This window comes from Pleurodeles waltl, chromosome 12 (genome assembly GCF_031143425.1).
Source record: "Pleurodeles waltl isolate 20211129_DDA chromosome 12, aPleWal1.hap1.20221129, whole genome shotgun sequence".
Lineage (NCBI taxonomy): Eukaryota > Metazoa > Chordata > Amphibia > Caudata > Salamandridae > Pleurodeles > Pleurodeles waltl.
This window is the reverse complement of record NC_090451.1, coordinates 104,097,502-104,113,344: the sequence shown is the minus strand read 5'-3', so window position 1 is coordinate 104,113,344 and position 15,843 is coordinate 104,097,502. Positions and strand designations below refer to the sequence as shown.

The window sequence follows — 15,843 nt, the reverse complement described above, 5'->3', positions numbered from 1 at the left end:
AGAGTTATCTCGAGTAACTATAACTTGTGCCCTAAGGTACCTATAACTCGTGCCCCCGTCAACAATTTTTGCTGCAAATATTATATTGATATTATCAATGATGTTATCAAAGATGTCATGAGTGCTGTAATTTGTGGGGCAAATAGCAGTGCATGGCGAGGCCGTGAGTTATAGTTACTTTACTTGAGACAACTCTAACTATTACTTGTGAATCTCTATGGTTTTGGGAGGGAAACACCAGCTGCCTAAGCAGGGTAATGCAAAAGCCCACTCTCTAGATTCATACAATGTTCCCTTCCACTAACAGGCCACTGTTTACATTGCTGTCCTGGATGGTCTAGTTCTGAAGAAGATTTTAGGCTCTCATTTAAACCATCCATAAGAAAATGGGGAACACAGAAACCAATATATACCATTCATTTATATGGAAAACAACAGCCATTTGTTTGCCAGCCACAAAAAATAGTGTCAAACCAAATAAGTTATAGTAACTTCAAATAACACATATCCTTGTACTGAAACTCTTTGTGCATTTATTTTTCTTGTAATGCATTCAAGGGTGTTTTAGTAGTAGAAAAATGTGCAAATACATGTGCACACTCAAAAGTGAACATAATAAATGTTTGCAAACAAATTAACATTTGCTCACAAAGAACATATATACATTCTGTGTTCATTTCTTGACTAACCCAACCACAACTTTTGAAAATCATAAATGGTGCTTACAGATATCCTTCAAAAAGTCAATAATTCATCTAGAGGTAGCAAGGTTAATAAACAATTAGCATCTCTTTGTGCCAAATTACGCACTTCCCCAGCATGACAAATTATGAAAGATCATCTTCTGTTGGCTCCTCCAAAACAATAGTAGGTCGACGCGTTTCCGCCTTTCTAGAACTGCAGGCCTCATCAGGACCAACGGGTGACAAGTGACCAATTACTTGAAAATCAAGAAATACTATATAAAACAAGTATTACAATCCTCCCTTACATTTCTACTTGGCGTTATCCAAAAAACGTAAGTAGCCAGATGCCATTTGTGTCCAGAAAAGGAAGAAAAAGAATCAGTGCCATCTTCATGTACTTGAGTCGCATCTTACATCGTGCCAGCAGACGTATCAAAAAGCTATGCTACTACATAAAGCCTTATTTTGCTATTAAAGTGCACCCTCGTACGTACAGTAGGACCGTGGCCACTTCTGCACTCAAGGATACATATTCCTTGTAGAATATGGAACAATAAATGAAGGTGACATCCTCATGCTCTAAAACCACCACTTACATCATGAAAACAAATTTGACACCAGAGCATAATATTGTACATTGCATTGATGTGTTTTATGGTGCATAACCGTGTATGTAATAAAAACATTGTCTCACACAGATACATGCCCAAAAATGTATAAAAAAATTACCTTGGCAAAAAAGCAAAACAAACTCTTGCCTCTTTTATAAATCTTCATGAAATGTTTCGGGAAGGAAGTAACACTCAGAATCCTTCTCTTTGTGGTGCTAACCCAGCCACCTACAAGGACAAATACAGAACTGCAGAGAGAATGTGTAGCTTTACTCCTATTACCCCTGTGCTCTGCCTCAGTGATAAGCCTGTCCTTACCCAAACAGATTCACGTTATGTCTTCAGGCCAGTTTGAATGAAGGCCACTGGTAATTCCTGTTGATAGTGCAAACACATTTTAAGGTGCATCTCAAAAGGGAAATAAGCTTTTAGGTTTGAGATATTGTATCACCACATTGGGAAATTAACTTTTTTTTTTTTTTAATTAGGGCACCAAGACCCATAGTTAAGGAAAAAGACGCACAAATGCGCTAGTGCAGTTGTGCGTCAAAAATATTAACGCAAGCTAACGCCATTCCTTAGCATCATCCGTGCACCATATTTTTAAAAAAGATGCACAATGGCGCTAAGGAATGGGTTAGCGTCATTGAAAATGACACTAGCCAATGCTGGATGGCATTCGGAGAAATAGTACTAGTGGGCCAATAATGATTCTGCCATTAGTCAGCCTATCGTCATTTCTTGGTCGCACAAGGAGGGAGAAAATGTCACCTGTCCAAGTATGGACCGGAGACATTACCAACACTACAATGCCCACCACAAGGGACCAGTGTCCCCAGGGCAACCCCAACAGAACCAGTGCCAACCATGGGGCCCCATGTAAGTGGCCCCCAGTGGCACACAACAGGTAACCACATATACTTACACTTGGGATGGGCTCCCTCTACTCGTAGTGTCCCTTTGGTGTGGGTGGTGGTGATGCTGGGGGTTGGGGTGGGCATCTATGTGCCCAAAATAGTGACACCATGGTGGACACCATGGTGTTTTCCTTTGAAAAAGTCCCAAACATCCTTTTAATGCCTGGTCTGACCAGGTGTTAAATGTTGACGCTAATCGGCCTTAGCATCATTTTGTGACTCCACCTCCTAGGTACACTGATCGGCCTTAGCATCATTTTGTGACTCCACCTCCTAGGTACACATCATTTTAGCGTAGGGTGGTAAATATCGCGCTAGCATAATTTTTGGGAATCGGACGCCTACCTTGCATATAATTGTCGCAATGTGACGCAAGGTGGGATGGCACTTCCAGAAAATGAAGCTAACTCCTAAATTTTGACGCTAGACAGGTCTAGCGTCAAAATATAAATATGGAGGTAAATTAAAACTGCTTTAGCACAAAAAAAAATAATGCTAAGGTGGCACTAACTTTCATAACTATGGGCCCAATTTTATCTGTCGAGACTCATTGAACATTGAATCACTGGTAAAAAAAAACCTGCTGTGAAGGAACACACTCCTTTGCCTCATTGGAGCACGTTTTGTGCACGGTGATCATATATTAGTGGTCGTTTTGTGTGCATATGATTACTGACCAGTGTGAAAAGACACTATGGGACATCTTCTTGACACTCTTAAAAATGTATATGTCTGGAAATGCTGTATGTTGTACTATTGATAATGGAGTCTAGTACAGGATTATAAATTCCATTGTCCAATTGCAAAGGAGAATATGCCTTTGGATGTATGTTTTAAAAGTGGGGCGTGAGGTGGACTAAGCATGATGCGTAAAAGTGTAGTTCACTGTAAGAACTATTATCATCATTTTGCAAGCAGTAGAAAAAAAGGGGGAAGTGTGAACTGTACTAATTGTTGGCTTTGAAAACACCCCAGTAACGATCTACTTATAAAATCAATTCCCACATTCCATCAGCATCCTTTAAACCTGTTGATGCAGTTTTGAATTCAATCAATCTTGCTGCCTGTATGTTTGGAATCGTAGGAATTTAGGCTCTCATTTAAACCTTAGCAGGAGTTCAAAACTCCAAGGTTCCACCCTTTTCTCCCAGGTTGCAAATTGCAAGGCCAGGGGTGGATTCATGGATGTGGGAATTAGCCAGCCAGTTGTCAAAATCTCCACCTCTGATGTTTGCTGGACCCATCAAGCACCATCCATTTCAAAGAGGTGTAGTAGTACATGCTGTCTGATCGTGACATGGCTAGATGGTGAGTCCAGATGGCAACAAGGTGGCAAAAGAGCCTGGCAGTTTTGAGCTAGCTGTAGGCCAGTGTTTTATTCTTTGAGCTCAAAGAGTCCCCTCCCAGCCTGCCATGTATGGCTCTGAAGGTAAAGGAAAACCTCAGGAACTCCAGAGTGAAGGGAACATGAGCATCCTCCTTTCATCCCCACAACCCGGTGCACAGCAGTAAGCCGTAGGTTAGCCTCACACCTCTTGGTTTCTCCTTGTATATCCGTGAAGGGTATATCTCTGGGATTCTCCAGATCTCCAGGTGCAGTAGGCCTACTGCCATTGTTTATAAGCTTCAGGTTCTACCAGGTATCCCTGCACGGCCGGGCTGTGAGGTGGAAGAGGGACATCAGCATGGCAGTGCTTTTGCTGTACTGCTCACATTAACCACCACACTGCCATTCTCCTGCTACAGCCTGGCTGCTCCCTAAATTAAGGGGTAAACCAGCAAGCAGCTATGTGGGGAGAATGACATGTTGTAGTGCCAGTATATAGACCTGCGTGGAGATAATGACTATGTCCCATTTTTTAAATGAATGCCTGTGAAAGACCTGTCTTGTAACAAGGTAGTGTCATCATCTTTATCAAAGGTTTTATCTTTACTGATGGAACTAATGCATGGATGTGTAATGCCTCTGCCAAAGGAGACCTTTTAAAGTCTATCAACAGATCAAACAAAAGGCAAAAAAATACTAGCAACTCATAAATGAATCCTTAATAGTAAGACATTATGTTGGACTATATCAAGAATTTACATACATAAATTGAATATATATTGTATAACAAGGTTGTAGGAAATCCGCATTTCTGCATGGTCACCCTGGAGTTCTTGCCTTTTGCTGGATCTTATATTTTTACTGGCTTTAGAACACTTCACCCGTAACCAGCAGTAAAGTGCCTGTGCTCCCACTTTAAATATGGTCTAATGGACATATTCCGAATTTACCTTCCCTATAGTTAACCTTACCTATAAATCCCTGATATATGGCCCAAAGTGTACCCACGTCTTGGAGCTTTAATGCCACTAATGGACTGCAGCACCTATTATGCCTTCCACTACAGCGGCAGACCAAACATGGCTTCAGGCCTACTATTGTAACCTGACTGCTACAGTTTTAAACCTGTCACCGACCTGTCAAATGGCACTTTTTGACAGGAGAGAACCTCCCTTTTAAATATTAATAGGTCATCCCAATGCAAATGTTGTAGTCCACAAAGTAGGGTGCATGGTGTTTAAAAGTGCCTACAGTGACAAGGCCCAAAAAGTCATTTTCACTGTGGCAGACCTAGCTGTCCTATGTAGAAAACCAGGATGCAGATTAAAACTCTAATAGTGCATCTCAGGAATGGAGCCAGCTACACAAATAATGAAGCAACACTTTTTAATAGCACAAATCCATTTCAATGGGGAGGTTGGAGTTTTAATAAATATTAAGGAAGTGTAACTTTTAGAAAGTTACCTTTTGTACTCCTAGAGGTCTGGTAGGCTGATTTGCATTAGTTCTCCATCTTCTCTCAGCTGGTTATTATTCATGAATAGGTGTGTAAAAATAGGGTGACCTAACTGGGCATAGATAGCTCCTATGTGTCTAACAAAATATGTTGGGGAGGGGGCTGTGGGCCTCCTTTTGATAGCACAGTGTCAAATCCTGCTTGAGATGTCTGTTGACCCACAATACTACTTGGGAGGCACTTGAAAGGGAGAGAATAGGATTCCAAGACCATTGTTGGGGATCCCCAGTGAGGTTGCTGAAGGACTCTGGTTTTATCGCAACAGACTATGGCCCTCATTACGAGTCTGGCCGCCCTAGGACCGTCAGACTCGCAATGGCGGTCTTACTGTCGCCAAAGCGGTGGTTCGACTGCTTTGGCGGCAGTCAGACTGCCACATTATGACTGTGGTGATTCGGTCATGGTCGCACCGCCAGCGCCACCAGTTTCCCTCTGGAGGGACTGGTGGTGCTGGCAGTCCTAATCCGCCAGGGCAGTGCAGCATTGCCCTAGGGATTACGACCCCCTCCCCTCCACCAGCTTTTACATGGCAGTTGCACTGCCATATAAAAGCTGGTGGACATAGTGTGCAGGGGGGCCCATGGGCTCCTGCACTGCCCATGCACTTGGCATGGGCAGTGCAGGGGCCCCTATGGACAGCCCTGTCGTGCTTTTCACTGTCTGCCTAGCAGACAGTGAAAAGCGCAACAGGTGCTGTTGCACTCTACGCACCGCAACATTGCAGCTGGCTCGATTACAAGCTGGTGTCAATGTTGTGGGCTGTTTCCCGTTGGGCCAGCGTGAAACTCCTAATAGGGGCCACGGTAAGGTCATCGCACTGGCGGTGACCTAACTGTGGGAGTTTCCACCCCCCAAACTCGTAAGGAGAGCCTACGTCTCTGGGTTAACATATAACACTTGGGTTACACTTGAAAGAGAAAGAACAGGATGCCAAGACAAATGTGTATCCATTGTTTGGTTGATGAAGTGTTGTCTAGCCATTTTAGCTATAGTATTAGACACGTTATTTTAGCATACTAGGCCTGCCGCTGTGCACTTTAACCTAGATATATTTTATTCAGCTTTGTTATATCATTTTAACAATAGTCACATTTGCGGTCTTGTTTTATTTCTCTCTATCTAGCTGTTCTTCGACTAGACCAGCACTGCGTTCTTAAGCCAGACATTTCTTTCACTCTGTGCTTTCTCAAGGCTGCAATGAGATAGGTTGCCTGCAAAAGTGGTACGCTTTGTCTCCAATGTTCACAGAAACATACACACTCTTACGTGGGGATCCTTTCTTGGAACATCAGCTGTTTTATTATAAAAACACTACTTTGACCCATATACGTTAGAGGGAGATTCCAGCCAGGTGACCACGACTGTATGCTGATTGCTGAGTGCTTCGCTGCAGCTGCTTATGTAGACTACAGGCCTCTTGCTCAGGTATGAGGGATGATGTCTTCCCAGGGAAACCTGAAGGGCAGAACAAGAGCTTAACATGCTGTGCTCTAACATAGCTTAGGTAGGATCTATCCTTAAAAACACTAGTGACAATATGGTAGCGTTATTCTTGTGTTTTACTCTCCTAGGCACAATTTTAATTCTGTTGTGCTTCATCGTCCTAGTTATTGCAATTCATACTTTAGTATCTAAGATGCAGTTACTTCAATAAAACCTTATTGAACTATGCTCTGTCTCTGATTGTCCTTGCATATGTGACACTAATGTAACTGAGGGAAACGGATGAGATCTGAGTGACCACGGTTCCCTTGAGGAGTAGTTTATGTCATGCGCTCGGTTGCCCAATCTTCCCTGCTCTTGGGTGGAGATGAAGCACTGCTAGTTACCTGGAACAAAACTCGGATTAGGCCGACAGGTGTCACGTAGTACAGGATTAGACTCAGTCCCTCACAGTACAGGTGATTCTGCAGCCCAAATCCAGTAGTCTCATTAGGTTAATGAGAACCTAAGACCCAGAACGACTTTGCTTTTGCCTCAACAGACTTCTGTCTTTAGGTTTGTTGAGGGTACAACACCTTACCCAACCTGGATTTTAGTGCTAGATGTAGGAGGACACTAAGATTACTATAGTACACTCCCCATGCGCACATCCAGCCCTCAGAGACCAAGTTTAGTGTAGCAAAATACTTTTGCTATCTTGAAAATAACCTAACACATTTCATTTTGGGCCTGTTTGCAGTTAGGCAAACAGGAAAAACTGAAAGGAGGTATAGTTGTCCCAGGAAATTCTACCTCAGTGGGTAAAGTGTGCCTAGGAGTCACCTCATCACTCTAACAGGTGACAGCTATAAATGCGGCACCACCAAGCACCCACTTAAGAATACTTTCTGGAAGGTCAGAAAAGGACTGGACCTGCTGTTTGTAACCTGAGCGGACCCTTGAAGGACTGGACCTGTTCTTTTATCCAGGACAAAGATGTGAACTCAAAGGGTCAGTTGGCTGAATTCATATGTGGCTACAAGGAGACATTAAGCTGTATGAGGTGTTTTCCTGGACGTACATAGGTGACGAGTGGCAACTGAACCAGGACTGGACCTCTTTTTTTGGCCTCTGCGTGACAACCTGTGAGTCTCTAAGTTTTTCCCCTGGGCTCCAGGGGGGCTTTAGAAATGTACTTGTGTGGTGGATTGAGACTTTTAAGACTAAGGGCATGGCTTAGAGTTTGGTGGAGGGGGTTACTCCATCATAAATATGACGACTATCCTGTTCACCATATTACAATTCCTTTATAACCTATGGAACTTGTAATAAGGCAGACAGGATATCCGTCACATTTGTGACGAGTAACCCCTCTGCCAAACTGTAAATGAGACCCTAAATCAATAGGTAAAATCTTTGACCAAGACGAACCTGGTTAGTATATTCACCCACGTTCCTTAATGGTCATCCTCAAATTGCACCTAGTTTTTAGGTTCTATTTCTACTTGAAAATTAAAACATTTGTATCACTGGTTCCTCTTTTTAGATGTTTGTCATTTTGGTGATAGTTTATTTAATACATTTTACCCTATTTTTCTAATTTGGGTTGGGATCTTGAATGTTTTGATTCTACATAGATACTTTACACATTGCATAGCTACCAGGGGGTTAACTCAGGTTAATTTAGTCACTTCGAGGATCAACCCCGACAAGAGTTGGGATTATTCCTGGAGGTGGGTAGTCATCCATCCCAATTAAAATTTCAATTTCTTAAAAAGGCGAATTTGAGTATTTAATGCACTTCATGAGGCAAATTCTATTTTTATATATAATGATATTGCCAAAATAGCAATCTTACTGGCATAGACTTCTCCTGTCCTTTCATTAAGATTTGAACCTTTATAAACATCCTTAACACGCCTTGCAATTTGAATCCATGTTATGTAACATGTCAAAATAAATATGTCCTTTTATCTCCCTGAGGAAATTCTCAATTCTCTCTTCTTCTGAGCCCCTACTTTCTCTTTCTATGGAAAAGTATGTCTTCCTTTCTCTAAGGGCTTTCTTCAGCTCTCCCACTAAGGGACTATCTATTGCCTTCTGGCCATCCATCTGGAGCTAGTCAATATCTCCCATCCTTCTTATGTATGGGTGGTGGGAAAAGGGATGTTTCGTCCCTCTTTGAATACGATAATTCCCGCATTTCTTTCTTTTCACCTATGTTCCATTCTTCAGCTATGATTAGTGAACTTTAAATGAATCTTTCACAGATTTTAGTAGCTTTCCTGCATCCTGTCCCTCTTAATGTCTCTGGGCAAGACCTTATAGAGATGAGGATCCTCTCTCCCAATCATTGGTTGTACCCGGTACTAGGCATCAAATATTATTTAAGAACGATTTGGGGCATCTGCATTATTGCTGTTGAAGATAAAGACATTGCGAAGGTTGTCAATGACCACTGTCTTCTGGAATGTCTCTGTAGCAAAGTAATAGGCTAGGGGGTCCAGAATAGTGTTGAAGCAGGCAACCAACATTGTGCATCTATAAGCAAAATCCAGCTTACTCGGCTCCTTCTCAATCAAGTAGAGTAGCAGCACAGTGTGGTAGGGCAGGAAGCACAGCAAGAAAATGGTCAAGTTGGTCACAATCATGTTTCGAATTTTTTTGCTGTCGACAAGTTCCATTTGGGCAACCACACTCTTCCTAATGGCACGTACGATTGCCCAAGAACAAATTGCCATAATGGTAAGTGGGATGACAAAGCCAACTGTCAAAGATGAAGAGACAGAACCATAGTGGGTAACATGCAAAGGTCGGTTATCAAAACAATAATTTTTTTTCGTGTCAATGCTTACGGTCGCAAGGAAGTATGCTGGAATGCTGGCCCCAATTGTCAAAGTCCAGACACCAAGACAAATGCATTTGGCCCCCTTCCTTAGGGTCTTTATTCGAGAGTTAATGGGGAAACAGACAGCCATACATCTGTCCCAGCTAATACAGGTCAAAAAAAATATACTGCCGTACATGTTCACCAACAAAAGTATCCCCATCATTTCACATATCCACCGTGGAAGTTCAGAGTTGGTGCTGTAATAATGAATCCGCACTGGGAGGGAGAAAATGAGCAGGAGATCAGAGAAAGCCAAGTTCTTCATGTATATGGTGGTCAAGGAATGTATCCTGGTGCCCCAGAAGAAGATGCATAGCGCCATGATGTTGAGTATCAAGCCAAGGCAGAAGATCATAGTATAAAATCCAATGAAGATGAATGTGTGGTCATGTTCGGTGGTATTGGTTGTCATCTCAGGTGCCAGGAAATAGGCGAAAATCTAAATTGCCCTGAAAAATAGAAAAGGCATATCAGTTGGTACAGCAGTTGCCTAGTAATAAGGCACCTTATTGTTACTACGATTTCATCTGAAGAAGCATAGACACCATGGCAGTTGCAATGATATGAGTTTTCAATTTTTTCTTATTTTTTTATTATTGAATATTCGACTTTAAGAAGAAAATATTTCACTTTTCGTTCCATTTCAAAAAATGACATTTGTTTTCAAATATACTTTAGATTTTGATGTGGAAAGATGTATTGGATGCTGGGATAGCAGTTAACATCGATGAGTGTGAATGACGTTTTGACAATTATATGTGTGTGTGTGTGTGTGTGTGTGTGCGCGCAAGTGTGCAGGGGAGGTGCGTCCAAAGCTTTTTTTCTGGATAATGTATGTTTTATAGTATCTTGTGTTGTTGTGTGGGTAGCTCCAACATTAGGGTCTTGCAAACAGCTAAAACTGTCTGAAGCCAGACCCTAAAAACACAAATCAGGGAGTGTTTTGGAGAGTTGCCTAATATAAAATCTACTGATTCCAAATTGATGCAGTACATCTGCCAATGGCAGAATTACAATTGACAGAAAGATTTGTCTCTTTGGCAAAGACCAGCTAAAAAAATGATTTTGGCACAGACCAGCTGAAAAAAAAGATGCCATTGAATGCACAAATGGTATTAGGCTGTTTTTCAGACTAATGAAATTCATTACTTATTTACCATTTTGTGTGACATTAATTGGTGTAGGTTTGCTCAGATGTGGGTTCCCTGCTCACTGTGCATCGGTAGTCAAGTTGCACCAAAACCTGACTGGGATTGCTTGTCTTCCCGGTCAGAGGGCACCTGAACTAGCCATTTGGGCTGAATTGTTTATCCGCCACCAAGACCAAGGCTAACTTGACTGTTGTTGGCCGCCTTCTGAAATGACTCGGACAAGTTAAACAATCAGTGGCAGAGCAGATACGTCTGGTATTGGCCACAAGCCTTTTGACTTTGTCAATGCTTGTTTTGTCATATTCTTACATAATTTAATGGTTGGGGAACCTGCTGAGCCTTCATCAATCTAAAAAAAAATAACAGTAGCTAAAAGTAAAACTATTTCTTGTCTCAAAAACCACACCTTTCCACAGTAGTACCTGTAACTAATTTGTATGTGGGTGTGATCCTTGTGAAGGGGAGGACTGCTGTCACTCACAGTGAAATCAGCCAATTGAACTAAGTGGGATGTCCCTCAGCCCCATTCTGTATGCTGTAGTGTACGGAAGAAAAATGGGAATGACACCATAACAGACTGGTGGATGAAAAGGTGTGACGGAAAGCCCATATAAGTATATTATACAATACGTTTTGTAAAATCAAAAGGTCTTGGCTAGCACAGACCTAACAATGGCATTTGGTTGTGTGGGAGCTGACCTCCTTTCACTTTAAATGCATAGCAATTTGGGCTTATGCTAACTTGAGTTGTGCATACAATGTACTCCATCTTGTGCCAGTGTCACCAAGATCATGTGTCATTGATGTTGTTTTCTTTTGTTTCACATAAAGAATTGTAAGACTCACACTAATAAACTGAAAATGTTCACAGGGACCTTTTTGCTATGTACCAAGGATGTGTCAACTGTCCCAGGCTATGGGCATACAATGTTTCCTTTGGACTGTCGAACCAACTGTGAGAATGTCTGCACATCCAATGTAATGCTACCATGAGAGAATCCTCATATGTATTCTGTAGTAAATTGTTTCTTGTTGCTTGTTCTCTGTTGGTGCATATCCTGAGAAACGTGTACCAATGTAGAACGCATGTAAGTCTTTGTCTAAAGTCCTATAAAAGGATGCAGATTTCTTTGGAAACCCACTCCCTTTTCCCCACTCTTAGAAGGCGAATCTATGCCTGATTTCACCTAGAACTGTACTGAGTTCTTTGAATTTATGAGTTACATGCTTTGCTCCTAAACCTTCCTAATGATATATTTTGTAACCTGCCTAAAACTTCTTATTTAAAGATTTGAATCTACATCCCTTGTCTGTCATACTTATTAGAATGTTTATCACCTGCTACTGAACCTAAGAGAGTGACGGCATACTGTAATGCAGTCGGGGAGCACTACAGTCCATACTGGGACTACACCGATACCGGTTCTACTAGTTGGTATTTATGGGAGGGAAGGCGCGCCAACAGTTATTTATGTTAATGCAAGCATTTCTGTCTTTTTCTTACATACTAAAACATGATGGCCTTAATTCCCTAAATAGTTGTCATGTGTTCATGCATGTACAGTTCTGTATAAAGATATTTATGATAGATTTTTATATTAAATATGGATTCCTTTTCATTAAAAGCTAAAATGACTAGAAATTTAGCAAAAGCAAGTTCTACCAGTGGTGGTCCTGTGAATGATGGATTTACCTCTTTCACTGAAATCAAAGCCAGTTCATGACCAACCACTCCTAAATCAGGCTTTAGTTCCCTTTTGGGCCTTCCAGTCTGGCATTGCTATTTTACTGAAAGTGCCCCTCCAGAGAAGTGGGCACCATCGTGGGTGACCTGCAGCGGTCCTGGCCACACTCCACATCAATTGTTTCGAGCCTGGCCCGCCTAAAAAATGCTAACACTTATGTCTTATTGTGGAGAAAAACCTTCAAAATCAGAAAGTGTTCTAAAGCTTTGTGTGATAAGATTGGTAAGGTCACCAAGAGGAAGAAAGTGAAAGAGCATCTAGCTGAAGGCAGTGAAAGGTGCCTTTCAGTGGCTGATGCAGGCTAGAAGATCTCTGAATGTACTGGATACAGAGGACGCCATCTATTGGAAAGTTGTTTTTTTATTATCAGGTATGTTCCACCTAGTTCCCCAGTTGACCATAAAAATTGGATTCAACATAAACATTTTTTATTCCTCTTTCATCCCTGACTCGCCACCAGGTAATCTCCAGCTGGAGTTTGAACAAACTATTTCCAGCAGATACAGCTTATTTTTCCATTAGTTAATTAGAAATATACAGTGTGAAAAATGTCCTGTAATAATAAAAAACAGGTCTTCCCTTGAGGGGATCCACACATATGTTGCATCTATGCAGCTGTTTGTCCCTGACCTGCCACCAGCAGCTAAAGGGACAATGGACTGGAAATATAACCTGAGTAATTATATTTTCAATTATCTCAAAATGGATACAGCCACAAAAGTGGATGAAAAATAGACATTTGAAGCATGCATAAATCACAGAGGGTGGCAAATAAGGGAGTGTCCAAGCCCCATGCATGATCTCAGAAATTGCAGCCTGCGAACACTTGGGTGTGGTAAGTAAAGAAAATAAGTTGATGAAGAGCCTGCTAGTGCACCCAAAAGACTATGGCCCTCATTACAACATTGGCGGGTGGCAACTGCTGCCTGCCAAGTTGTAACTGCCGTGCGGCCACCAATGCGGCCACACTCCCGCGGTAGCCATTACGACATCCCCGACAACCGAGTTTCCGCCAGCCGGCCCAGCGGGGATGTCGGGCGCAACACGGGAGCCGGCTCCAAATGGAGCCGGCGGTGTTGCGGCGGTGCGACGGGTGAAGTTGCACCCATTGCGCTTTTCACTGTCTGCTATGCAGACAGTGAAAAGCTTCATGGGGCTGTGCCAGGGGGCCCTGTGACTCCCCTTTCTGCCAGCCATTTTCATGGCGGTTCCTACCGCCATGAAAAGGGTGGCAGGAGGGGGACTCGTAATCCCCTGGGCAGCACTGCCCTGGAGGATTACAACCGCCGGGACCAACGTGGCGGAAAACCGCCAGTCCCGGCGGTGCGACTGCTGCGCTTCTGCCGCGGTCATAATTCGCAAGATTGCACCGCCAGCCTGTTGGCGGAGCAATCGTCAAAACAGCCCTGGTGGTCTTTGACCGACAGGGTTGTAATGAGGGCCAATATCATTTGGCCCAAGTAATCAAAGAAACTCTTGTCATGCTGCCTTGACATGGTGACCATGGCTTACATATGGTCCCCAGATATCTTTAAACATTTTAAGGTGATTATTTAATTTGTAGATCAAGCGTTCATGGACTGCCAGCCTTGTCATGGCTTCTGCCCATTCTTTAATTATTTTTTTTATTGCATTTTAAAGCACAAATTGCAAGCAAACGGCCAGATTCCAACTGTTCCTGCCTACCACACACAGCCCACCCCCCTAGGATTCACAAAACTCTGGGAGAGACATTCGTCCACCAGTACACACAAAATCAGGGTCACTGTTCGCTGTATTCACCCTGTCAGTCAACTGCCATTCGCCCGGTGTTTCCGGCCTGTGGCTAAATCGTGCCAAATATCACCTCAAGCCTACTCCCACAATTAGCAGTGACCGCTCCCTCAAAGTTTCACTCAATCGCTAAGGGCCTTCCACATGCCCCAGATTTTCTTGCACTTGTTTGGGCAGGCTCTTGCTTTGTAGATCTGTTCTTCCACCCTCACAGACTTCTGCCTAGTCTTCAAAGGAGAGAGACAAGTGAGATTTCTAGTGCCGCAAGACACACACTTTGGCGACTGCTGAAGCAGAATCTAACCACCTCTTCTCGTAATGGTTAAGCCCTGGATCTACTGCAAGTCCTGCAAAACAGCAAGTTTTGAAGACAGGGTAATCTACAGCTCACTTGTGGTTCTGAGCTGTCTTCGGAGACACAGAAGGGTTGCAGCACCAGACATAACTAAATTTCAAATCAGCGTCGCTAAGATCTCTGTCGTGATTGGACAATAAACCTCACCACCGCTCTTCTGTATATTGCTTCTGAAGTCTTTGTTGCTAATTGTGTAGGTGTCTGGCAGGGATCTTTGAATAAATTTCCTCAATCTAATAAAGCCCAGAGACCAATTTCTTTTAGGCACCCCACTTTACTAGTTAAATATGCAGAGTGGAAGATTGCAGCTGAGAATGCTGTTTACTCAGATTTCTAGTTATAGTCGCTCTGAGTTGCAGATTGCACCGACGCGGATCGATGTCCTGCTGCAATTCATTGCACAGATCCGTATAGGACTTCCAAGAGTTTTCTGATATCAAATGGCTAATGGTCATTATGACTTTGTAAATCCATGCATGCCAGTCTATCGTTGTCCACCTATAAGCATTTCATCATTGTACAAGATAGGTGTTTGCACATTCAAGAAGCCATTCTGACCCATAAACCTTGGGAAACTAACATTAATTGCCTATATTCAGAGTATCCTTCCCTCCATAAATCAGCAGATGTTTATAAATTACCTGTGGACCTTTAGCACCTCCTTTGGGTGATTCTCCAGTGTAACCAAGACAGGGACCTCAAAATCGGGGCTGAAATGATAGGCCATCTGCGAAAGATATTCTGCTACATAGTAGAATTCTGTTGTTGTGGCAGCATGAAGCTGTGACACAGCCAATCCAGTTGGCTTACACTGCCAGATGCAGGCTTTCATTTGTTGATCAACGCAGCACGGTAGGGAATGAGATACTGTGATTTGAAGCATGCTAAGCAGATAGTTAAATCGAGGAGTTACTACCATTGTCATTGTCTGCAACCTACTCTGCACGAAGACCAGCAACTTCTCCTATTTTGAGAAGTTCCTTTACATTTGTTCTGCAAGGAAATCAAGGTTATCTTTCTCCATTGAGCGAATACTGGCACTCACTAACATCCCCAGATATATTCATTTTTTACTGTATCCATACAATCGTCTGGCCTTCAAGGGACTGAGGCATTGTATATTTTGTAATTGGGAGGGCTTTGCTTGTGCTCCATTTAGTTTCAGAGTCAAGAAACACAGAGATATCTGAAACTATCGACATTTAGGCCAGAATTTAAGTTCTAGGTGCAGATAAAGTACATAAAATGTAATTTCCATATAGCATTACCTTAAGGTTGCCTGCAGGGGTGGAAAGGCCCATGATATCTCTCGAGGTGCAAATTACTTATAGCTAAGGGTGACAATTCAATCAGAAAGAGTAGGGGAGACAGGAGCAACCCTGACAAGTGCATCTCTTTATCTCAATCTTGTCAGACAAAAAGCTGTTGCAGGTCTCAACAGCAGGGGGTG

General features: G+C 42.6%; 1 protein-coding gene across 1 annotated transcript in view; it reads right to left on the bottom strand.

The window, feature by feature from the left end:
* Positions 1–557: 557 nt before the first annotated feature.
* Positions 558–15,843, bottom strand: part of LOC138268169 (lysophosphatidic acid receptor 6-like) — a 65,499-nt gene continuing 50,213 nt past the window's right edge. The window contains exon 4 of the mRNA XM_069217587.1: positions 558–9,818. Coding sequence (XP_069073688.1) covers positions 8,867–9,781 — 915 coding nt within the window. The 5' untranslated portion in view covers positions 9,782–9,818 and the 3' untranslated portion in view covers positions 558–8,866. The remainder of the gene's footprint in view (positions 9,819–15,843) is intronic.